The sequence below is a fragment of the Tetrahymena thermophila genome (assembly GCF_000189635.1).
Source record: "Tetrahymena thermophila SB210 genomic scaffold scf_8254406, whole genome shotgun sequence".
Classification (NCBI taxonomy): domain Eukaryota; phylum Ciliophora; class Oligohymenophorea; order Hymenostomatida; family Tetrahymenidae; genus Tetrahymena; species Tetrahymena thermophila.
Genome location: NW_002476188.1, coordinates 137,071 through 162,282, shown reverse-complemented (window position 1 = coordinate 162,282; position 25,212 = coordinate 137,071). Strand labels below are relative to the sequence as shown.

The following is a 25,212-nucleotide window of genomic DNA, read 5'->3' as shown; positions in this document are numbered from 1 at the left end:
AAATATCGTAGTAAAAATTAATAAATGAATGCATTCTTTGAAAATAGAAAAATGATTTATCTTTTGAAACTTTTAATTAATTTTTATAGTAATAGTAATAGAACATAAATTATTTAAAATTTAAATTAAATTTCTATTTTTTTTTATTTTTTGCTATCCTTACAAGAATAGTTTAAGATACATTTTCATATATACCAAATAAAAGTTTTTCTCAGATGAGTTATTTAGCTTTCAGATTTTTATTTAGTGCAAGATAGTACAAAACAAAATTAATTAATTAATTGTCTTATGCGCAAAGTAATATATTCTTAAAATATCTTTACTTGCTTCTATAAAGATTATTTTAAAGTATATTGTGAGATGATTATCTTTTAAAATGCTTCAAAATAAAAATATTTTAAAATTAATTTGGATATGACAAAATCCATTTAAAATACTTCCAGATTTAGATTAGATAAGCCATTGTTTAATAGTTTTATTATTGCTGGCGTTAAATAATAAAATATATAAAAAGGAGATTCATCTCAGTAATATGTGAGTTAGAGAGTTAAAACCTAAAAGATAGATAGAAAAAAACAAAGAAAGAATAAAAGAAAACAAGCAAGCAAGAAAGAATGAAAGAAACAAAGAAAGCAAATAGCGTATCAAAAAGGAAACAGAAAATGAGTAATAAAAAATTTAGGTTCAGGCAATTAATACAGTAAGTAATCTCACACTATACAAAAATTTAGATTAATGAATATATAAAATAAATAGGCATACATACGTACGTAGGAGCTGAAAAAAAGTTAAAATATTACTAAAGTAAAAAAATAATCAAATTTTTGTTTAAAAAAAACAAAAAAATAAGAAAAGAATAATAAATTGTATAAATCGCTAACTAAAGTAAATAAACAAACAAACAAAAGCAAATTAAAAAATAATACAAGAAATATAAATTAACTGTTTCATATCTTAAATAACGCCTTGACAATTGATTGCAAATGGACTCGTTCCTACCACGTTTAAGAAGTTGCAGCTATAACCGCAACTATATAAATAACAACTTAGAAAACAAGCAAGGTAATTGGTTATTTTTATAATATTTTGTTTTCGGGGTTGCATAAATTAAAAATATTGCTTGAAAAATACAATAATACTATTTAAATTAAATGAATTAATTTAAATTCAAAGCTAGTGCTTATTTGCTTGCTTTCTTAACAAAACAAATGAGTTTTAATCAAAATAATTACAAATTAAAACAATATGAGTGAATGCATTCATAATTTCGGTTAATCAAGACAAGTTAAGCAACCAGATTCACAAGCGCTTAAATACTTTACAATTACAATTTTATTTAATTAAAATAATTTATAAATAAAGACAATTTCCTTTAGATTTTTACCTGTCATTTTTAACATGTTTCAGTGTTGGTAATCATTTTTTTATACAATATAGTTGAAAAAGACGAAGTTATAGAAAACATCAATAAAGATATCAGGAAAAAAAATAATTCTGACAAAGCTTGCTATAACATATTAAATGGTAATTAAAATCAAAACTTAAACTCTAATGATGCTGAATTCAAAAAGGAAGTAGAATTTGCACTAAATACTTAACGCACTGCTAGTGTCGGAAGAAAAAGAATTATGTAAAGATAAGACGTAAATTCGAATAGTAACTAACTCTTTAAAATGCTTTCAACCTAAAAATCTCAAGAAGTCAAATCAATCGAAAGTCAAAGACACAAAATTCAAGATAAAATCCACTAACGCAACAACAACACTTCCAACAATTAACAGAATGAGAACTCTATAAATGGAGGAACCAGCAGATAAAGCAACTAAACTCTCTCCAGCATACTTAAAAATAGCTTTTTGAAATACCCTCATTAAGTTGCTCCTTAAAATTAACAATAGAACTATTTCTGCTCAGATGATTAGATTAAAATTAATAGTGTGAGCAACAACCCTAACAGCGCTAACGCTAACAGCAGTAGCAATAATAACACTGCTAATGCATCTAATAACGAACACGCAGATTAAGTTTATTAATATTATACAGGGTTTGAGAGTGAGAATAACTCTAACTAGTGCCCTCCCATCATTAATAAGAACTCTCTCAATAAAAATTAATTCTACGACTAAAAGAATACTGGAAAGAATTCTTACTAAGATAGTAGTAGTGCATACAATGAATTTTTACCCGATTGTAATAGTGGTAATAATTAAAACGGAAACAACACTAACGCTGTCTAAAAGTAATAAGAAGCAAATTCCTCATCAACAGCATCTTCTCGCAATGAATCTGATAATTAATATTAACAATTCTGCACATCTTTACCTTCTCAGCGCTATCATTAGCATAAATTCATTGCATCAGTTGAAAGAAATCACTAAAATAAAATTCATTAAGAAACTCCTCCTAAGGAAGTAAAATATTATGACTTGAATAGCTGCTCAAGAAGTAAGATTTAAAGCAATAAAAAAAGCTGGAATATCAGAAGTACTTCTTAAAATTACCATTTATACAATCCTAATACAAACACCACTAAGAAAATCGGAAACAACGCTACCGAAAATAATAATTAATCAGTTGGTACAGTTGTTCCTACTGTAACTGCTTCACCTACATAGTAGGCTCTGAACACAGCTGGCGGAGTATTTTTTAGCTCCAAGCTCTACTAAAACAACCAAATTATCACATAGACTATCCCTGCTATGTAAGAAAGCATCGAATATAATTAATATAAAGTTAATCATACTAAAAGACATTCAGCTGCTTTAACAACAAATAACGAAACTATTACTAATTATCAATCTCACAATGAACCCTCTTGCGAAAGAACTTATCACCATGAAAAGGGAAATCAAAAGAGTGTTGTAATGAAGATTGGAAAGAAAATGATAAAAATATTGAACCCCTATAAAAACATAGTGGAAAGCAAGAATAACTAGTCTGTTGAATCAAACAACAGAATTTGCAAGAAAGAAAATGCTGAATTAATGAATTGCTAAAATAATTGCTTCAATAGTACTCAAATTACTCCTAAAAAGAGCAGAATAGCAAATTTAGATTATATTGAAGAAGCTTAAAAGGTGCAAGATCAAATTATGATTATGAATCAAGATCAGGATAATTAGACAATCCCTACTACTCCCTCGAAATTAAAATAGAATCCCTTTAGTTAACATTACACTCAAAATTAATAATAGCAATAGGATCTAGGAAAGAAGGATAAAATTAGGGATATTAATAAAAAACTTGAGATTCTCAATATGAATATCAAAAAAAGACAAATGAATAACTATAATAGCGAAAAAACTACCGACTCCTCTTCTAAAGAAAATGAAATTAATACCAAAACCGCTTATTAAACTGATTCCAATGAGGAAAATACTCAGGAAGATGAAGACTTGAGAGTAAAAAAATAAGCCGAAATTATTAATCAAATTCAAAATAGTGACAATCTATTCCCCTCTACCAAATGTAATGTAAATAAAAAATATCTGATAGTCAAACAAAATAAATTTATTAATTAATGTTTCTAATCTCCATTTTTAAAACCTACTACTGTCTCAAAGAAAAGAATATAAAATGAATAACCACAAAATATTTGTAAGCTTAATGACATAATAACCATCATGAGCGAATCTCAAGACTCCTTTAATCTTGACGATTAAATGTCAGTAATCGGTGGAAATTGCAATAATCCTTCCTTAGCTTCTACTATAAAGAGTATAGTCTAAGAAATGGCTGTCTGAGTCTCCACCTTAAAATTCATCTTACAAATTTTTAATTTATTGAAAACAAAAATATTTCACATCCTTCAAAATAATTTAATTAACTTTGAACAAATAAAATACTAACAAAAAACAAAAATATTTGCTTAGGCTTAATACTATCACAAATTAATCATATAAACATACAAAAAAAGTAAATAAATAAATATACTAATTTAATAAAATTTTCCTTAATAAATATAAATTTAAGAATTGTAATCTGATTCATTTAATAAATACTAAATTCTTTTATTTAAATTAAAAATTAACAAGTAAAAACATAATTATAAAGCAATTAAATTATAAATGTACCTACCTATTTGAGTTATATAAATCTTAATTTAATTTTTGTATTATATTTATCCTTATTGTCTTTAGCATTGCTTAAAATCAATTAAATATTCTGATATATTTATTACACTCCAAACAAATTTTATCTTCTCCAATTTAATTAGTATTCTTATCTTTCTCCTATTCTTCTTCTAAAATTAACACATCTTTATAATTTGAATTAGGCATCCCAAAAATGATATTTATGATTATTTCATTTAAAATAATTACTTTGGACAATTTCATGTTTCAATTTTACTAAAAATAACTTTTAAAATTAATTTTGATTTAACCATTTTTAATATTTTCTTTTATTTTTTATTATCAATAATTGTATATCGTAGTTTAATATGAATTTCAGCCTATGAATAATTATTTTTTTTATAAAATTATTTCAAAAATTAATTAACATTTTATAATTATCTTAGTTTTAAATAGTCATTATGAATAAAATATGATATCTACTTAAATTTTTTTGAATTTAATATATTTTATAGCTTAAACTAACAAGAGATGAGCATAAAATTCTATCAATAAAGTAAATAAAATTCTTTTAGTCAAAAGCAGGATCAGAAAAAATATTTTTCTTTACAAGTTTTATCCTGAAGCACTATGTCATTTTTAAGAATGATTAAAAATTAACAAAAAAAAAAGTTGGAAGGGAATTTTTAACTTTTGTAAGTATTTAGATCCATTTTATCTAAAATTAATTTTTCTTTTACTTCAAAAATTGTTTAAATAGCTATGATATATTAAAAATTTTTTTATTATTCTAAATAAATGATCACATTTTGTAATGAGAGATTAGTAAATAATAATATATTATGAGATAAATTTTTAAAAATTTCTTAAAAAATAAGAAAATCACAAAATAAGTAGTAAAGAAAATAAAATGTAAAATAAGTTAAACACTTTAATTAAGTTGAATTTATAATTCTTCACCAATAACAATACTTATAATACCATTTAAATCTTCTACACATAAACTTTCTTAGTTCATCATAGACAAGTAACAATATAGTATATGCTAAGCAACTTGTCCATAACCAGAAGAACATAGGCCTACCACCAAACACATCTTAAACTCCCGGACAATATTATAAGAAAATGGTAAGTAATGTTTCAAAAATAATACCGTGAATCATAATCGGATTAAATGCTGTTGTTGTAAAGCTTGTAGATCTACTTTTACATGCAAAGACGTTAGTCCATTAAAGTAAAACTACGGTTAAGAAATAAACACTCTGAGCATAGTTAATAGCTTCTACCGAGTAGCAAGCTGTTTAGGATGTTAGTTTTGACCAGTTTTATTATTTATTTATATCACAATCACTCCAATGAATCCAAGGAATAAAAGCTCCAGTTACAGGATCACATTTAACCAAAGATTTTCTCATATCATAATTACCTTCATCTAGTGTAAACCAATCTATGGTATACGAGATGCTTTCTACATCAATATCCTTACAATTTTTGAATTATGTAATATTATATAACCTGGAGTTATAGTAAGGGTCGTCTCTTTAAAGTAAAGGGTTATAATAGGTACCAAAATCATTTTTACTTGGTCTATAACCAGTAGCAGAAGCTAGACCGAACAAAGAAAGTACTGGGAATCCAAAATAGTTAAATGCTATGTAATAACCTAAAAATCCAGCACCACTAGCTATTTGACCTGTTTAAAGATAAGCTATAGTAATTAATTTGTTAGAAACTAAATGCTCCTACTTAGTACGAGGTCTTCTAGTCATTACATCGAGCTCAGCTTCTTCGTAAGCGAGAGAGATAGCTGGCCAAACATCAGTACCAACACAAATGACGAGCATATAAATACTTGAGAGAGGTAAAGGAATTTAAAGAATAATGAAGGCCAAGAAAGGAACGATTTCAGTCATATTAGAAGTAAGAAGATAAACTACAGTTTTTTTCAGGTTATCAAAAATTTTTCTTCCTTCTTCAACACCGTTAACAATTGAAGCAAAATCGTCATCAATTAAAACCATGTCTGCAGCATCTTTGGTTACATCAGATCCAGACAGATTCATAGAAATACCAATATCTGCTTTCTTGATTGCAGGGGAGTCGTTAACACCATCACCAGTAGCAGCAACAATAAATCCTTCTTTTTAACAGGCATCAACAATTTATAGTTTTTAAGCAGGAGTAGTTCTTGCAAAAACACAATAAGGCTTTACAACCCAGCTTCTTAAATAAAATTGTTCTTCCTTTTATTCTCCTAAAGATTTTTCATAGGATTCTGTAATTCTATCGCCGTGAACAATAATAGCTTCACACTGTTTGCTTGCATCCCACCAGCTAAGGGTAGGGTCTCTTTCCATAAGATCTTCGTTAGTTAAAATGTCCCTAGGAATAATATTGACTTCTTTGGCAATTGCAGCGGCTGTAGGAGGTTAATCACCAGTTACCATGACAACTTTCACACCAGCAGATCTACATTCTAAGATAGCATAAGGAACTCTTGTCTTAGGAGGATCCATCAAGGAGACTAAACCGCAAAATTAAAAGTCAGCGAGTTTAAAAGGGAATTTTTGTAATGATGATACATTGAATGTAAATCCATGAGGATATTTAGTAGCTGGTAAATGTAATTTAGCAAAACCAAGCACTCTTTCTCCTCCTTTACCAAAAGTAAGATTAACAGCTTTGAATTTTTTCTACCAAGTTTGATCTAAATTCTATGGCCTTCCATTAACAATAACTGATGAGCAGTAAGTCCAAATTTTTTCTGGAGCACCTTTTATGTAAACTGTATAAAAGCTGTCCTATGTTTGTTCTTCAATAATTGTTAAAGCAAACTTAACCTAAGAATTGAAAGGCATTTTACCAAATGTACCATCTGGATTTTTAGCAATTTAATATCTATTACGGAAGGTGTTAACATCTTCAATATACTAATAGAATCTAATAATACCTGTTTCAGTCGCATCACCTAATACAGGACAGGTCAAATAGTCAATATTTTATTAGTCCTTAACAGTAGAGGTATCGAAACGAGCCTCACTGCTGAGCATAGCTGCCTTTTAAAGAATTTTAAAATCAACATCTTCAGTGTCATATTCAGGTAATTCTCCTTACTTAAGTTAGACTTTATTCTTAGATAGGTAAATTCTATCTTTGTACCACAAGTTTTTGACTGACATAACATTTTATGTGAGAGTACCTGTTTTGTCAGAGCAAATACAGGAAGTAGAACCTAGAGTTTCAACGGCTTCTAAGTTTTTAACTAAGACACTTTTAGCAGATAGGTTCTTTGCTGTGATAGCGAGAGAGATAGTAATGCAACCTAGCAAACCTTCAGGTACATTCGCAACAAGGATACCTATACCGAAGACTAAGCAATCATTAAATTTATACTTCATATACAATAAAGCGAGTAAGAAAAAGAGGACACCAAGGAAGATTGCAATTACTGTAATCAAAATAACAAAACGATCGAGTTCAACACGAAGAGGAGTTTTAGTTTTCTTTTCGCCAGAAGATAAATCAGCAATTTGTCCAAGCATAGTACGATCACCAGTGGCAATTACAATACCTTTTCCAGTACCTTCTTTGCACAGAGTTCCGAAGAAGGCTATATTTGAGGTTTCAAGATAACTCTCAGGGTGAGAGCATTCAATCGTACGTAGTAAGGGTTCACTTTCACCTGTCAAGGGAGAATTGTCAACTTTCATTTCGTTAGATTCAAGAATACGAATATCAGCAGGAATTTTTTCACCCAGTCTTATTACGACTATATCACCAACAACAAGATGAGCTGCATCAATTGATTTAGTATCGCCCCCTCTAATAACTACAGTTTTTGCAGGAATAAAATTCTTGAAGGAGTTCATCAAAGCCTCACTTTTAGCATTCTATTAAAATGTAATTGCTGTAGTAATTAGAATGACAATAATTAACACAACAGCTAAATAGATATTTGAAGGATTAGGCTGTAAACCTTCAGCAAGAAAGCAAAGACCTGCACTTACCCAAAGCATAATAGAAAATCCATTGGTCATTTCTCTCAAAAGCTTTAACCATAAAGGGACACCTGCTTTAGCTGAAAGTTTGTTTTCTCCATTGACTCTAAGTAAATGTTCAGCTTACTAATCAGTTAAACCTTTTTAATAATCTGTCTGATACTTCTCCTTAAGCTCTTCTAACGAAATTTTGTGATCAACTTTTTCTACAAGAGCTTGCTTTGATTAATCTTCTTTAGAAACCTCCTTTTTATCTGCTGGAGCTGATGGTTTTTAGTGAGTATCATGTTAAGAAGAAGTACCTTAAAGCATAATTGTTTCAGTATGTATAGGTTGATGGTCTTCCATTAACTCGCGATTGTAATGTGCCACTTTGTTTCCATCATCTTAATCACCTTCATATCTACGCATTTACTAGCTCTATCTAACTTCTTATTGGGAGTTCTTAAGCTATATAGACTGTCTCATTTCTTCAAATTTTCTTGCTATATTCGACGTTGACTATCGAACACCATTCATTGACTAACGAATATTAGTCTAACTCATTTTTTTAAAAAAAATAAAGTTTGATTACTTTTCAGATTTTTAATGTTTTAGAAAGTCTTTATTAACTGTTTAATTGATTTTTTTGTTATTTAAATATTATTAATATTTTTATTACTTGATTTTAAATAACTATTTATTATCAAAATTTTTTAAAGAAGTATTTGCTTGGTTAAGCAAAAAATTTAATTAGAGAAAGAAATAGGCTCAATTGAAAAGATAATCTTATTTTATTTATGACTCTCTAAATGAGCCTAATAGAGATAATTTTTAATATATAATAATATCAAACTTTTTTACTTTTTTTCACCAAACTGATTGATATCATTGCATTCAAGCCAATTTATTAATCAAAATACAAAAAAGTCATATTTTCACAAAAACGAAGTTATGAAATATCATTTTTAAAATATTATAGACTAATTAATACAATTTACCATCGTACTGTCCTTTAATACTCACTAAAATCACTAAATTTTCTCCTCAACAATTATTGAAAAGAATTTTAGTTATTTTAATATTTTAGCGATCTCTTTGTTGAGAAGAAAAAGGGATAAAAATTAGCTTTTATACCACAAATTGATTTGTGAGCTTGTTAACTTTCTTATTTTCATGCTTTCAAGATGGCTAAATTAGCTTTAAACATAGAGCTTTGCAAAAATAAACACTGGAGAATTTGAATAATTTGTTTGCATTTTCATTTTTAAAAGCTTTGAAAAAATAAATAGATCATCTAGTAAATAAGGATCTAAAATTTTAATCTTATCTTTCTTTAGCTAAATCACCCAAGGAAAAAAATAAATAAATATGAAATTAAAAATAATCTATACTCACTTAGGAAAGAATTTAAAAGGAAATTTTATTTGCTACAGTACAACTCATTGATAAAACTTGTAAATACAAAAAATTAAATCTGTAAAAATGTTTAAAGGAATAATTAAACCTAAAAAAAATAACTATTATAGTTTAGATAATATAGATTGGTTGAAGCTAATAAATTTTTATTTATAAATAAATTTAAATTTTGTTACAATAAAATAGATACAAGTAATCAATAAATAATTTCCAAATAAATTTCATATAGATTTTCATAATCTTACTTAATTTAAATAAAGCTTAATATTTAAAAAATGTATAAAATTTATCTAAAAACATAGTACAATGAAGAATTATTTTAATTATTAAGCAGAAAAATGTAATAATAGGTTATTTAATATAAATCTACTTAATAATTTTTATCCATTTCCTTTAAAAAACTAATAAAAAAAAAGAATTTGGGTTTTATTTATTATTTCCTAAAAATTTTCTAAACCAAAAAGGTTTTAAATAATTTTATTTTAATTATTTTTTTATTTTTTTCATTAGTTTGATACTTTTTGGTTAGGAGAATTGGTGGAGAACATATCTGAAAATATGTTTTGATCCCATTTAATCAATCTAATTAACAGATTTTATCCTTGAAATAATAATATATTTTTGGTCATTATTTCAATAATTAGAGAGAATTCTACGTGATTTAATCATTAAATTAAATTAATTTATATCGTATTTTAATAGGATAGATTTTTTACCTAATATCAATTAAGTGTTAAAAAGTGATTATTAAGGATCATTTTCATTGATCAAGAATAAGAATATTAATAATACTTATTAAATTCTAAAATTTTATTAAATAAACTAACAATATTTTGTAATTTAGCTTTATCTTTAATGTTAGAGTCAGTTCTTATCATTTCAAACCAAAATTACAAAAGAATAACCTATATTTAAATTTTTCAAACATATAGGTAATAATTGTTTGGATTAAAGTGTATTTTTTAATAGATGTTAATTAAAAAATAAGATTTTGAATTATTTTATCTTAAAACTCTAATTAATCTTCAATAATGTATTATTTAATAAAGATATTTCTAATTCTAAGAGATATAACTTACATTAACCATCATTTCTCATACAAATTATAAAATGAATATTATTTATAAAAGATAAAATAAATACTCTACTTATAGATAATAAATTGATAATAATTAAAAACTACTTCTTTGAAAATGAAAATAAAATTTAAACAAAAAATGAATGAAATTTATTTTTTTAATTTAATGATGCGTTTTTGATTAAATAAAAATATTTCTGTTATTTCCAAAAATATCAATCAAAATTTAAACAACTTTCTATTTTTATTAATTTCAAACAATTAAAAATATAATAAACAATTTTCAAAGATAAATTTATTACTACTTCTTCTAAATTGTTAAATAATTATTAAATTTACCTAATTATCTACTCAATCAAGTTTTATAAATGTGAAATATTTTTCCTTTCAGAATCAATTTTATCAAAAATATACTTATTTATTATTTTATTTAATTTGTTTAGAATAAACAGGGAATAAATTATCTCCATTTTGAAATTTTACAAATTTTGAAAGAAGGATGATATAATGAATTAAAATAAAATAGACTATTCATTCTTTAAAGAAGATAAATCTAATCAAAAAAATGAGTTAATAACAATTTATCAATTATATTGTAAGATTATCTAAGAAAAATTTAACAAATATCAGTAAATACTTAATTAAATGCTCTATATAAAACATAAAAAGCTTTGATTTAGTTTTAATAATAATTTTAAACATTTTTGGTTATTTCATTACTCTTATTCATTTTGTGTTTTTGCTAAAGCAACCAAAGTAAAGTTTAATTAGCTAGGATCTCTGTCCATTAACTTTTTAGCAACAACACAAGCATCCTGAAGGAAAGTATCAGGAGAACTTTATCCATGATTAATGGGAGTTTTCTTTCTTCCATCTAACTCATAAATATGTCCTTCTTTTTGGATAAAAGCAATAAAATGAGTATCAACTTCTTCTTGAATGCTACATTAACCTTACTAAACAGCTTGTTAATGATTTTATTTTAAGTCATTGCATGTCAAAAAGTAATTTCCCCTTTATTCAGGAGTCATTTCTCTAGTAGCTTATCTAAATCTATCTACAACAGAGTTAGCTGATACTAAGCTAGGATCGATGTTTAACATAGCATGCATTACTGCAACTGTACCACAAGCATTTCTAGCATATTGTCTCATGAAATAAACACTTTGGTGAACCTATTATTCTTAGTTCTCTTCTTCTTGATCATATTTTGTTGTATTTTCGCTAATTGGATACAAGAAAACAACTGCTAAGCATGGTTTTGGGACCATTTCCTAAGCCCATTCTTCTACTGAAAGTAAATCACACCATGAATATTATGCTGTGTCAAATCCTAAACCTTATACGTAAGGATTAATAACATCAGGGTTTGATTCAAGAGGGAACCAGTTATCACCTTATTCTTCGGCCATTTTTTCTTTTTTTTAATATTATTTTTATGCTAATTGTTAAGAATAAAAGATATGAATTTTAATAAATATAAATATATAAATCTTACTCTCTTTTTTGAATAGTCAGATATGTATGATTCTTAATAACAAATAAAAATAAAATATCAAAGCAGATTTAATCATTTCTGATACAGCTTTTTGTTTTATATAATACAATTATTGAGATTTCGCGCTTTCTGATCTTATTTGCAAATAGACAAAATTTTTTATTATAGTTTTCAATTTCTTAATAGCATTGAATAAATATTTAAAATTTAGAATCATTCTTTTAAATAGTTGAAAACAGACAACAAAAATTATTCTTCAAATAAAAAACACATCAATCTATTATGAATAAAAATTTTATGAAAATATATTAAAAAAACTTTAAACAAAAACTAAATGAATTAAAAGAATTAAAATGTTTCATTAATTGATATAGTTGAGAAAAATTAAGTTTAATAATTAAAATCATTTTTTTATTTTGCACCATAAAAATTTTTAATAAAATTTAAAGAAAAAGATTATAAAATATAATTTTTGTTGCTTTATAAAATCGATTTATTATGTGGTGCTTGCTTTATGAATTATTAATTTGCTCAAATTTAATTTAAAAAAAATAATTTTGATAATATTTTGTTATTTTATATTTAAAATAAATAAGAAATATTACATTGTAAGTAATAGCATAAAAAAATATTATTTTCATTAAATACTAAAGTAAGTAAATCCATTTGTAAACTTTGAATCTTTGATTTTTATCAAATGTTAAACTTTTATTTTTTCAAAAAAATATACTAAATAGAAATATAATATTTAAAAAACTTTCATTCAAAGATCTTCAAAAGTATTTAAATACTTTCTTTAACGAATGTAAATAAAATCATTTACAAATTATTACTGAGTGCATTTCTTTTTAGTTTGAATCTAAATTTAAAAAAATTGACTTTTTTATAAATAGCATAATTGTATTTTTTATTATTATATTTATTTATCAACTCATGTAATTTATCTTACTCATAAACCTTAAAAATTTTAATTAAATTAAATTTATTTTAAAATTTAAATATGTATTTTATACAAGTGACCAAATAAAAACTTATGTTTAAATAAAACATTTGGAGTATATAATACATGGTGCCCATTCATGGTTAATTGACCAGATGTATTTTTTTCTTTATTTTTATACTAGAATTAACAGCATTCATAAAATCATTAATTTCTTTGGCATCAGCACAGTTACCATATACTATTATTTTGTAATAGTCTGTATCTATACACCCATAAATCATAGGTGCTTTTATATAGTTTGAATGTTCTAAATGAAATTAGTAAATCATCTTTAGTTAGGGGATAGAGAAATCAAGATAGTAGTAACCTTAAAAAGAAAGACTTTGGCATTTTACATTATCAATTTATTCAAATCATAACTAGAATCATTTTAATTTTAATAAAATGCTTAAACAATATATTTTTTATTTATTTATGCCTCTAATACATTGACACCTATATTGTAACTGCATTTAAATCTAAAAGAGTAAAATTTTCAGCTAATTGAGTTTCTGCATATTCATTATTAATTTAATTTAATTTTATACTTTATAATTAGGATTGATTTAGTTATTATGAAAATTTACAACAGATACCAAATAATTATAATTTTCCTAATATAGTTTTAAAAAAAGGCAAAGAATCAAAAAGTTTTACCTTCTTTATTTATTATCCTTTTACTTTAAAATAAAACAATGCTTAAAATAATTCTAAATTTGAAATATTAATTTGCTTTTCTTTAGACATTTATTTATTTTATAAGTTAATTTATTATTTTCAAAATATAAAATTATGATTGTTTTTTACAAAATCAAAATTAATTTGATAAATTGTATCGACTAAAATATACATTAAGTAAATTTTTAACATTCAAATTTTTTCAACATAATTAAAGAGTTTATGCATATTTTTTTCATAAAATAAAGTATTAGCTTTATTCATGAATTTTTATCTTTATTAATTTTGTGAAAATTATTTTTACAGTGTTAAGCATTGTAAAAATTTTATTATGAAATCTAAATAATAGCTGGAGTTGTTTATTTTTAATTTTTTTAAAAATAAATTTAATAAAAATTATCAATATTTTAATTTCTAGATTAGGAATATTTAGTATATAAAATCTTTCCTCCCTTATTTTTAAAAATATTAATTAATTTTTTTAATGCTTGTTTTTAAAAAATAAATGAAGTCTATAAGCCATTTTATTTTGAATAATAAATTATTTTTAACATTTTTTATCATAAAAATAGATTGAAATTAAGAAATTAATTTATTTTTATCAATTTCTAAAAAAAAACTATGAAAAACAAATCAATTTATTCAATTTTTCTTACTAATTTTATTATACTTATTTATATATATAATTTTAAGATTTCATTTTCTTCTAAATGATCTAAATCATTATTAAGGAGAAATTTGAATGAAAGTACCACCAGTAACATCAGTAAGTCCTTGCAAAAGTTAAATAGCCTCTTACTTAGTAATATCGTCTTCATAATCTCCTACTAGGAAAGAAACAGTGTTAATACGGATTTTATTTCTTCTTGGTGCATCAGTATCAGAAATTAATTTGACATAGTCTTTGACCAATCTGTTACCTTCAGTAATAACACCATCTGAAAAAATATAAACATCAGATAAAGTGCTATAAGGATCAGAGAGAAGTTCTTTCAATGTAGAGTAAAGGTTAGATTCTCCCAAGATGAATTAGGTATTATAAACGTATGAATTGAATGCCTTATTTTATTCATAGCTTCCTACAGCACAGGCTATGCATTTTGTTTTAGAATTTTAATATCCCATGAATAAGAAAGAAAAGGCAGTGTAGCTTTGGAGGATATCTTGTTTGTTATTAAAGAAATTCTTTAGTAAATCATATCTAGTTACCTCAGTTCCATCCTAAGTTTTGTAAGCAACTCTATCCATAGTTTTTGATTAGTCAACAATAAAACCTACATGTGCACCTTCAGAGGTAATTAAAAAGTTTTCGTAAAAATTCTTTGAGTACTAGATTGCAGCAACACGCTTTTAGATGACATTTTGGTAGCTAGCAATAGCTATATTAAGATTATCTTAATTTTATTCGTTGTCTAAATCATAAATTTGAGAGATTATTATACTTGAACCAATACCATTACTTGTTCCAATTGATTCTATAATTTAGATAGCTTCTTCTGTTGAAAGAGGGGCAATATAAGCCTTCATGATGGCAATAATTTCATCTCTAGGTGAAATTTATTGAACATTGATATCTTTTTTAAATAGGGATAAGATTTACAAGATCTAAGTACCTCTTATAAATTTGCGTTGGTTCAACACAAAATTATGAATAGAATCAAATTGTTATGAGACAGGTTAACCAACAAGCTATTGTAATAAGAAATCAATAGAAGCATTATCAACAAATGTCAATAATGGACTAGGACCACCAGCTTTTTCAAGATTATTATCTGAGCTAGCAAAGCTCAATCCAATGGTTAATCCAATAGAAGATATAGCAGCAACTCCTAAAAGGGTGAGTAGTATTTTATTCATTTTATATTTTTCTTATTTTCTTCTTTAATAATTTTATTATAATTAATTATTTTTTTGATTAGCATAAAGAACCTTTTTTTAAGAGATCAACTTAATTGATTTAAAATAATAAAATAAAATTAGCTTAATAATAACCAGAAAATTTCTTATAGATTTAAGAAGATTGAGAAGTATAAAATATTTATTATGAATCTTTCTCACAAAAAATATATTAATAGAAAACTTATTGTCAATTTAAAGATCTATGATGATAAGAATAATTCTATTAGAAATCTATTTGAAATATCAAAAAGATAATTTCTTATATTAATAACAAAATCAGCTAATATGTATGAACAAATTTTTTTTATTTTATTTCTCCTATAAAATTTTTAAAGTAAAACTACAATAAAGATAGTGTTAAAAGAGGCAATATTTTAAGCATTCATACTATGTTACTTAAGAAAAGAATCTATAGACTTAATTAAAATTTTTAATAAAAAACCAATAATACTCTTATTCCTATTAATTAAAATTTTAATATTCTAAAACCAAGTTAAAAATAGCAAAAAAAATGCTTTATCATGTTAATAAAATGTTTAAATTGATAGACTATTCATAAAGTTTAAAAGTAGACAAAGAACTAAATAAAGATAGAAATATGTTAGTATTAGAAAATATACACTTTTTCAAATTAATCAAATTCATTTATTTTCCTATAATTTTAGACTAATTTATTTAATTAGATTATGCTAATTTTACTATTGACGGTATTTTACAATTCAAAAAAAAAGCAATATTCATTTATACTATTTTAATTTATTTATTACTGGGGCTGTCTAAGTTAAAATGCCCTCTAATTTAAGACTATTTTTAAATTAGACAAATATTTTTATATTCATTTTGTCCTAGAATCTGAAATAATTTGTAACTATATTTTTATTGATTTTTATAAATTAGTGTTTATATTCTCTTTTTCAATTAGTATTTTATCAAAAATATTAAAATTATAATGTATGTTTATTTAAATAAAAACAAATTTTCTATAAAATTCTTTGCATTGAATATATTTTTTAATTTATTATTTTTTTAATTTAAATTGATTTCAAAAATAAGCCTATTAAAGAAATAAGTAATGGTATATACTTAAACCATTTCATTTTAAATATGAACTTGACAATGATATATATTATTTATCTTAAATATAAATTTGAAATTAAAAAATTAATATATTTTTATCATGTTATAAAATAAAATTTATAAATTTAGTTCAATTTATAATATTTTTTATAAAAAAACACATCATACTAATTTTATTTTTCTTATTTATATTTATATAATTTTGATCATTTTTTTATTTTAAATGATCTAATTCATTATTAAAGAGAAATTTGAATGAAAGTACCACCAGTAACATCAGCAAGTGTTTGTAAAAGTTTAGTAGCCTCTTACTTAACAGTGTCATCTTCCTCACCTCCAATTAAGAAAGAAACAGTATTAATACGGATTTTGTTTCTTCTAGGGACATTGGTTTTAGAAATTAGTTTGGTGAAGTCGTTTACGGAACTGGTACCTTCAGTTATTATACCATCTGAAAAAATAAATACTTCAGATAAAGTACTGTAAGGATCAGAGAGAAGTTATTCCAATGTAGAGTAAAGGTTAGAATCTCCTTAGTTGTATAAGATATTATAAACGTATGAATTGAATGACTTATTATATTCATAACTTCCGACAGCACAAGCTATGCATTTATAATTTTAATTTTAACTTCCCATGAATAAGAAAGAAAAAGTAGTGTAGCTTTGAAGGATATCTGATTTGTTGATAAAGAAATTCTTTAGTAAATCATATCTAGTTACCTTAGTTCCATCCTAAGCAGTGTAAGCAACTTGAGCCATAGATTTAGATTGGTCAACAATAAAACCTACATGACCTCCCTCAGAAGTGATTAAGAAGTTTTACTAGAAATTCTTTGATTACTATGGGACAGCAATATGATTATAGACTACATTCTAGTAGGAAGCAATAGTATTTTTAAGATTAGCTTAATTTTATTGATTTTCTAAATCATAAATTTGAGAGATGATTATACTTGAACCAATACCATTACTGCTTCCAATGGATTATATTATTTAGATAGCTTCTTCTGTTGTAAGAGGGGCAATATAAGCCTTCATGATGACAATAACTTCATCTCTAGGTGAAATGTTAAGAGCATAGCCATCTCTTTTAAATAGAGATAATATTTATAAGATCTAAACACCTCTTATAAATTTGCGTTGCTAAAACAAAAATTCGCGAATAGAATCTAATTGTTTTTAGACAGGTTAACCAACAAGTTATTATAAACAGGTATCAAAAGAATCATTATCAACAAATGTTATATATGGACTAGGAGCGCCAGTAATTTCAAGATTATTGTCTGAGTTAGCAAAGCTCAATCCAATGGTTAATCCAATAGAAAATATAGCAGCAACTCCCAAAAGGGTGAGTAGTATTTTATTCATTTTTTATTTTTTTTTATTTTCTTCTTTAATATTTTTATTATAAATAATAATATTTGTCATTTGGTCTAAAAAACTTTCTTTAAAGTCCAAATCAACTTAATTAATTTAAGTAGAGTAAAATAAAATTAGCTTAGAGATTATCAGAAAATTTCTTATATATTTTAAATATAGATTGAGAAGTATAATAAAAGGTTTAATAAGTATGATTTCTTGCAAATAAATACCTGGTTAGAAGAGGTAATTATTATTTTATACTTTCTTATTAGCAATGATATTATCAATAGGAAAGTGTTATCAGAAATAGAGTTACAATAATAAAGAGATAAATTCTTTTATAAATTCATAGGGTTAATCAATTTTTTTTAAAAATTAAACTCAGCTTATATCAAAAAGTCTTTTTCTCAATTTCTCCTATAAATTTTTAAAGTTAAATTACAAAACTGATGATATAAAAAAAGCAAAATTTTAGGTGTTTATACTACTTTGATTAAGAAAATGAATCCAAAAAGTTAATTTAAAATTTAAATCAAAAATATTAATCATATTCTTATTGCTAAAAAGATTGATTCTTGTAAAATGCAAAATTTTTACTAAAAAATCACCCAAAAAAAATAAAAAAGTAAATATTTTACAATATTAAAAAGTTTTAATTGAGATTTTCATAAAGCACAAAAACAAGCTAAAACTAATAAAAAATATTGTTTTGCTAGTATTAGAAAATATTAGTTTTTTTCAAGTCAATTAGCTTTATTTATTTTTCATTTTTCCTATAATTTAATTATTAATTTAATTTTCTAACGCTAATTTTAATAATTACTTAATGAAAAAGTTAATAGGCAATTTTTATAATTTCTGCTTTTTATTTTTCCAAAACAATTAATTTATTTAAATAAGGTAATTAGTTTTGAGTAGAATTGAGAATATTTTAATTTTTTAAATGTTAAGAGGGTTATTTATAATTAATAGTATTTACAAAAAGCTACCATATTTGAAAGGAAAGGAATATCTACAGTTAATATTTTAAATTTTTCAAATAAAATGCTTTTTTTCATTAAATATAAAAAATATAAAATCAATAGATTAACTTAAATTTTAATAAAAGTAGATAAAAGGTGATAAAATCTTTATCAATATAAATTGAATTTTGATTTTATTGGTCCAAATTAAATTAAAAAGACTATTATTTTTAAAAATTTCATTTTAATTGATAAAAAAAAACACTTAGTAATTTAGCAATTTGATTTTCATTTAATAAAAAATTACTTTGTTTTAAATATAACTTAACCAAACTAATTTTTTAATATTTATTATTATGTTTATATAAAATTTTTTTTCTTAAAAAATACATCGCATCAAAAAATTAATAATTCAAAATAGCTTTACGAAGGACAAAACTAAAACATGAAGTAATATGTATATCATTCGTTTAATTTATTTTTAGGTAATGATGATAAAATTCTTTAATCAATTTTACTTAATAATTATTTTCTTTAGCATCTCTTTAAGAATTTTTAAATGTATATTGAATGGATATCTTAAGAATATAAAATAGCTTACTACTTTTCGAAATGGCTAAATTTATTTTCAACATTTACAAATATATCTTATAGCTGATTTTAACTGAAATCTAAATAATCATTAGAACATCCTACAAGTTGCAGCATTGCTAATTGCTCTTAATTTAACAAAATCATAATTGCTTTTTTTAAAAACAACATGTCTTTATAAAAAGAAAATATATTCAAATCTTTGCATATTTAAGAAGATATTTTTTCTTTTTATCTTGAAAGTAAGCATTATCCATCATTATGACTCCTTTTTTTGCAAAATCTACATCATTTAATAAACAATTTTTAATTTAAATAATTAATATTAAAAAATACCTGTTTCCAAATAAAAAGCTATGAATTTGTGTTGAAGCTACTCTGTTCTTAATTAAGTTTGCTAATTAAATATAAATATTTTATATTTTTTTATCTAGTTTAGAATTATTTTTATAGTTTGTGTTTTCATCTAGCAATGAAATATTTTTTTCATAAATTATTTTACTATCAAACTATCTATTTAGCATTTCTTATACTTATTATTTACTTTTATTTTGCTATTTAAAAATAGGAATTTATAAGGAATCATGCTAACTAATTTCATGAGTATTTTATCTATTATTGGTTGTTGAATCAGCTTTATTTATTGGTGAGGTACTAATTTCAGATTGCTCTCTTTAAGTATAAAGTTTGATTTTTGGATTTTAGTAGCTAATTTATTAACTTTTAAAAGTGATCTAATCTATTTTTTAGTTGATATCCTAATTTTATTAAATTTTCGAATTTCTAAAATCTAAAATATATTTAGGCTTGTAATTAGATGACTAAATTTCATTTAAAAAATTATTTTCTAAAATATCTTAATCCTTTAGTTCTTCTGAATTTTTTATATCTTTATGAGTTTCCATTTCTTATTCTTCTATTTCATCTTTTTTCTTTAAAAATTTGTTAAATTAGAGGATTTGTAAGTATTTTTGTAGATATGTGCTTTGCAGCTAAGCTAAAATGAAATCGTCTTTCATAGAATTTCGAGAAAAATATCTGGCAAAAAATCCTAACAAAACTAATAACTAGAAGACACTATTTACCTGAGATAAAATGAATGGAATGGTGACATATTAAATTTATATTTGAGAATACAATTCGTCAAGCATAATATTTATTTAACTAAAACTCCCTAAATTAGAAAATTAAAGAGATTATTATCTATCTAGACTTTGATTTTCAACTTCATATGAAAGTGGTGAAGAAAAATTTGTTTTATCTTAAAAAAAAATACCCTTCTTAATTGTAGTTATTTGATTTTATAGCTTTATAAAGGTTAAGAATAGCTAATTTTATAAGGTCATAATAAAACTGCTTCTATAGCTTGTTTCAATTTTTTATGAGGTTGTGTTATATTAAGTTGTCATTAACTTTATTTTTATTCCTGAACTTTAAGTGTTAATTAGGTTATTAATATCTTAAGCAGCAGCACAATTATTTGGTATTGTTGTTTTCAGCGAGTCAATATCTAAACATCCGTAGGTACTTATTTAAATTTAAGACTAAATACTTTAAACATTATCTGAGAATAAAGTTTAGTTGGGTAATTAAGAAAAGTCAAGGCAATAGTATCCTTCTAAATTAGGTCTTGAGCATTTAATTATTTCTACTTAGGTTAATTATGAACTAGTTTAATTTTATTGTAAATAAAAGGCATAATAGATAATATATTTTTTTTTAGTTTATGCTTCTAATTCCTCTACACCTTAATTATAGCTGGATTCAAATCTAAAAGCAATCAAATCTTCAGTTAAATCCATTTTTACTGTTTCAACATTTGAGAAACTTTAGGCTTTATAGTTAGGATCAATTTCATTATTTATGAATAATGAAAGCAGGTATCCTAAATAGTACAATGTAATAGCTATAATTAAAACAGTTAGAAGCGATCCAAACAGAGTGCCTTTCTTAATATGTTTATCTTTTATATTAAAAAAAAATTGTGACGAAAATAAATCAAAACTTGAAATGTTCATTATCAAAATTCTTTTGTTCTTTTTTTATTCTTTTAATAATCTGATTTGCTTAGATAATAATTGTAATAAAGTTTTACATTAATTATAAGGAATATGAATAAGTTTAATTAACATATAAAGTATAGAAAAAAAGGAATTAAGAATTTCTATATCTAACTTCTATTTATTAAAAAAATCATCATTAATTGTTTTTATTATCCACTTTTATTTTTAATATTTTTTAAAAAGCATTTACTAAGAAATTAAAAAAATAATTTGATAATAATTAAAAAGAATTTCAAAAAAACTGTCGATTTTTTGCTTTTAAAAGCAAAAATAAAAAATAATTAGGCTTATTAATGTTTTCAGTAAAATGTCAAATTTAATTAATATAAACTTAGAGAAAAAAATAAATATAATAATAATAAAAATAACATACGATAGGTATTTTTAAACCAAAATTATCAATTAATAAAATAATTTTTTTATCAATATCTATGTTATTAAAAAATGGAAATAATTTTTTTGATATCCTTTTATTCTTTTTAAATTTTTTTAAGAAGTTTGTATTTCGAAACAAAGACAAGAATGTTACTAAAAAAAAAAATTTAAATAATATATATAATTTCAAAAAAACTAATTTTTTTGCTTTTAAAAGTAAAACATATTTAACTAAATATTTTTGATGAGATGTTTATAATATTGTAATAGTTTTCCTTAGCAAATGTTTAAATTAATAATACTAATATGAAAAAAAGGTATATGATTTGTTAAGCACTAATTAATAGATACATCTCATGCATTTTTAATATTATTAGGTAATGATGATATGATTCTCTAATCAATTTTACTTAAATTTTCTTTGCTTTTGCTTCTTTTTAAGAATTTTTAAATATACATATAATTTATTTCTTCAGATAATATTATCGCTTTTTACTTTTCGAAATGGCTAAAATGATTTTCTTCATTTCGTAAAAGGTTTTCCAAATTACTTTAGTCTAAATCTAAGTAATCATTAGAACATCCAACAAGTTGCAACATCGCTAATTACTCTTAACTTAACAAAATCATTATTGCTTTTTTCAGAAATAAAATATCTTTATAAAATGTAAAGATATTTAAATCTTTGGTAATTAAGCAATTAATTTTTTGCTTCAAATTTTCATTTAAGTTTTCTTCTGTATAATCACTCTTTTTTTTACAAAACCTATTCAAGTTAATAAAAAATTTTATAAAATACTATTTCCAAATAAATAAATAAATAAATAAATATTACCTATTTTTAAATAATTTATTATATACTTTCACAGAATTCTCACTACTTTTTAGAACCTATAACATTTTAAAATAAATATTTGAGTGTTATTTATCAACTTTGCTATTCTTGTCTTTATTTTAATTTTCTTAATCTTGAGAGAGATTTATTACTTAATTAACAATCCCTTCTAGCTATATTTATTATGTTGGTTTTATTTATCTATTTGTACTGTTTTATTTATCATCAAGCTGATTTTATAGTTTTTCAAAATAATTAGTTTCTAATGAATTAGGTTTATTATCATCTAATAAAATTGATTTATTCTACTAGATAAATGGAAATTTTTACATGTCTTTTTGTATAGAACTTTAATTGCCAACTTAGTGAGATAAAGTAGATTAATTTTTGGTTAGTATCTCATATGTTTATTAATTTCCATATAACATTTCTTATAATTGAAAACTATTTTATTTTGGCTTTTAAAAATCTAAAATGCATTTATGTTTAAAAAAACAAGATTGAATTTCATTTAAATTAGTTTTCTCTAAAATATCTTTTTCATTTAACTCATCTGAATTTTTTAGGTCTTTTTGACTTGCTATTTTTTACTGTGGGCTTAGTTAATCTATTGGCTATTCATATTTATTAAATTAGAGCATTTATAGGTATTTTTATAAATATGTACTTTATAAGTAAGCTAAAATAAAATCATTTTTCATTTAATTTCGTGAAACACGTCTTCCAATAAAGCCTATTAGTATCAAAACTTAGAATATTCCATTTACTTATGATAAAATTGTTGGAATTGTTATATATTAAATTTGTATTTGAGAATATAAATCATCTAGTCGAATATTTACTTAGCTAATACTTCCTAAATTTTAAAATTATTTTGCAAGCTACTATTATAAACTTTAACTTTCAACTCCATATGAAAGCGCTGATGTGAAATTTGTTTCAGTCTAAAAAAGGTAGCCTTCTTTGATTGTTGTTACTTGCTATTGAATTTTTATTGAAGTTAAAAATATCTAATTTTGTAAAGTGTTAATAATAGTGCTTCTATAGCTAGTTTCAATTGATCTAGAAGTTGTATTAAATTAGGAAGTCTTTATTTTTATTTTAATGCCTGAGTATTATGAATTAAATACGCTATTTATTTCCTAAGCAGAAGCACAATTTTAAGGAATGGTTGTTTTTAGATTATCTGTATCCAAACATCCATATGTGCTAATTTATAAATACGACTAAATACTTTAATTATTGTCTGTGTATAAGCTTGAGTTGGGTAACTTAGAAAGATCAAGGCAGTAATAACCTTCTAAAGTAGGACTTTTACATTTTACTACATCTAAATCAACCTATTCCTAACTGGTTTGAGTCAGGCTGATTAAGTAAGCTTTGTGAACAATATATATTTTATTAGTCAAGTCTTCTAAACTCTAAATACTTAATCCGTAGCTGATTTCGAATCTAAATGCAATCATATCTTCACTTAAATCCATTTTTATAGATTCATTATTGTTGAAATTCTATGCTTTATAGTTAGGATCTATTTTATTATCTATGAACTACAAAAACAGATAACTAAAATAATACAAAGTAAGAGAAATGATTGTTAAAGACAGGATTGATCCAAATATTGTACCGTTTCTAATATGAGAATCTTTCACATTAAAAAAGAATTAAGAAGAAAATAAATCTATATAAGGCAGTATCATTTTGTTCCTTTTTTATATTGCTGATAATTAATAACTTGTAAGTTTTTTGACTCTTATTTTGCTTGTAACTCAATAATTTAATTATTATTTTTATTTTACAAAAATAGCTATATAAAACAATATTAATTTAATATTAACCAGTTAAATCAAGTTGACATATTATAATAATTAGGTATTAACGCTCACATGTAAAAATTAATTAAAATTGCCTTAAAAAAATTCATTAATGTTCAATTTTTATCAACGCTTGAATTGTTGATTTTATTTTCTCTATGGCAATTTCTAATTTATTTTAATTATGAATAATTTATGATTGATATATATCAAATTACTATAACTCATTCTTTTAGTTAAATTGAGTCATTAAGTTTACAACAAGATAATTGAATTAAGATTATAAAATTATGTACTATATACTATCTAAATAAATATTTTGTTTGTTTGATGATTTTAAAAATAATCCTTTTCAAATTGTGTTGCTAGTGAGATGATATTTTAATACAGCACCAAAAGTTACATAGAATTATAAATACTAAAAATTTGGTCTTTTATTTATAAATCAAAAATCTATTTATTTTAATGCTTAAATGATAAACTAAAGAATTTGATTTACAATTTGATCTACTGTATTTAATCTTTGA

The 25,212-nt window shown here is 23.5% G+C and overlaps 8 protein-coding genes across 8 annotated transcripts; 1 reads left to right on the top strand and 7 right to left on the bottom strand. All coding sequences in view use genetic code 6, as the record gives it.

Moving 5' to 3' along the window:
* Positions 1–983: 983 nt before the first annotated feature.
* TTHERM_00245110 (hypothetical protein) lies at positions 984–3,743 on the top strand (the record flags this gene model as incomplete). The annotated part of the gene is made up of 2 exons (XM_001023741.2): positions 984–1,062; positions 1,438–3,743. The coding sequence occupies 2 exons, from the start codon at positions 984–986 to the stop codon at positions 3,741–3,743; spliced, it is 2,385 nt and encodes a 794-aa protein (XP_001023741.2).
* A 1,286-nt stretch (positions 3,744–5,029) lies between these two features.
* TTHERM_00245100 (Na,H/K antiporter P-type ATPase alpha subunit family protein) lies at positions 5,030–8,617 on the bottom strand (the record flags this gene model as incomplete). The annotated part of the gene is made up of 1 exon (XM_001023740.3): positions 5,030–8,617. One exon carries the CDS (start codon positions 8,615–8,617, stop codon positions 5,030–5,032), a length of 3,588 nt encoding a protein of 1,195 aa, XP_001023740.1.
* Positions 8,618–11,260: 2,643 nt separating this feature from the next.
* On the bottom strand, positions 11,261–11,959 carry TTHERM_00245080 (ubiquitin carboxyl-terminal hydrolase; the record flags this gene model as incomplete). Its single annotated transcript, XM_001023738.3, has 1 exon — positions 11,261–11,959. One exon carries the CDS (start codon positions 11,957–11,959, stop codon positions 11,261–11,263), a length of 699 nt encoding a protein of 232 aa, XP_001023738.3.
* A 2,466-nt stretch (positions 11,960–14,425) lies between these two features.
* On the bottom strand, positions 14,426–15,562 carry TTHERM_00245070 (transmembrane protein, putative; the record flags this gene model as incomplete). Its single annotated transcript, XM_001023737.1, has 1 exon — positions 14,426–15,562. One exon carries the CDS (start codon positions 15,560–15,562, stop codon positions 14,426–14,428), a length of 1,137 nt encoding a protein of 378 aa, XP_001023737.1.
* Positions 15,563–16,914: 1,352 nt separating this feature from the next.
* TTHERM_00245060 (von willebrand factor type A domain protein) lies at positions 16,915–18,165 on the bottom strand (the record flags this gene model as incomplete). Its single annotated transcript, XM_001023736.2, has 1 exon — positions 16,915–18,165. Exon 1 carries the CDS (start codon positions 18,109–18,111, stop codon positions 16,915–16,917), a length of 1,197 nt encoding a protein of 398 aa, XP_001023736.2. The 5' UTR covers positions 18,112–18,165.
* A 1,627-nt stretch (positions 18,166–19,792) lies between these two features.
* Positions 19,793–20,430, bottom strand: TTHERM_000245059 (hypothetical protein; the record flags this gene model as incomplete). The annotated part of the gene is made up of 2 exons (XM_012799924.1): positions 19,793–19,881; positions 19,935–20,430. 2 exons carry the CDS (start codon positions 20,428–20,430, stop codon positions 19,793–19,795), a joined length of 585 nt encoding a protein of 194 aa, XP_012655378.1.
* Positions 20,431–22,390: 1,960 nt separating this feature from the next.
* Positions 22,391–23,330, bottom strand: TTHERM_00245050 (AMP-binding enzyme family protein; the record flags this gene model as incomplete). The annotated part of the gene is made up of 2 exons (XM_001023735.2): positions 22,872–23,330; positions 22,391–22,802 (listed from the first exon to the last, which is right to left on the bottom strand). Exons 1-2 carry the CDS (start codon positions 23,297–23,299, stop codon positions 22,391–22,393), a joined length of 840 nt encoding a protein of 279 aa, XP_001023735.2. The 5' UTR covers positions 23,300–23,330.
* A 238-nt stretch (positions 23,331–23,568) lies between these two features.
* TTHERM_00245040 (AMP-binding enzyme family protein) lies at positions 23,569–24,355 on the bottom strand (the record flags this gene model as incomplete). The annotated part of the gene is made up of 2 exons (XM_001023734.1): positions 23,569–23,604; positions 23,714–24,355. The coding sequence occupies 2 exons, from the start codon at positions 24,353–24,355 to the stop codon at positions 23,569–23,571; spliced, it is 678 nt and encodes a 225-aa protein (XP_001023734.1).
* Between the last annotated feature and the right edge of the window lie 857 nt (positions 24,356–25,212).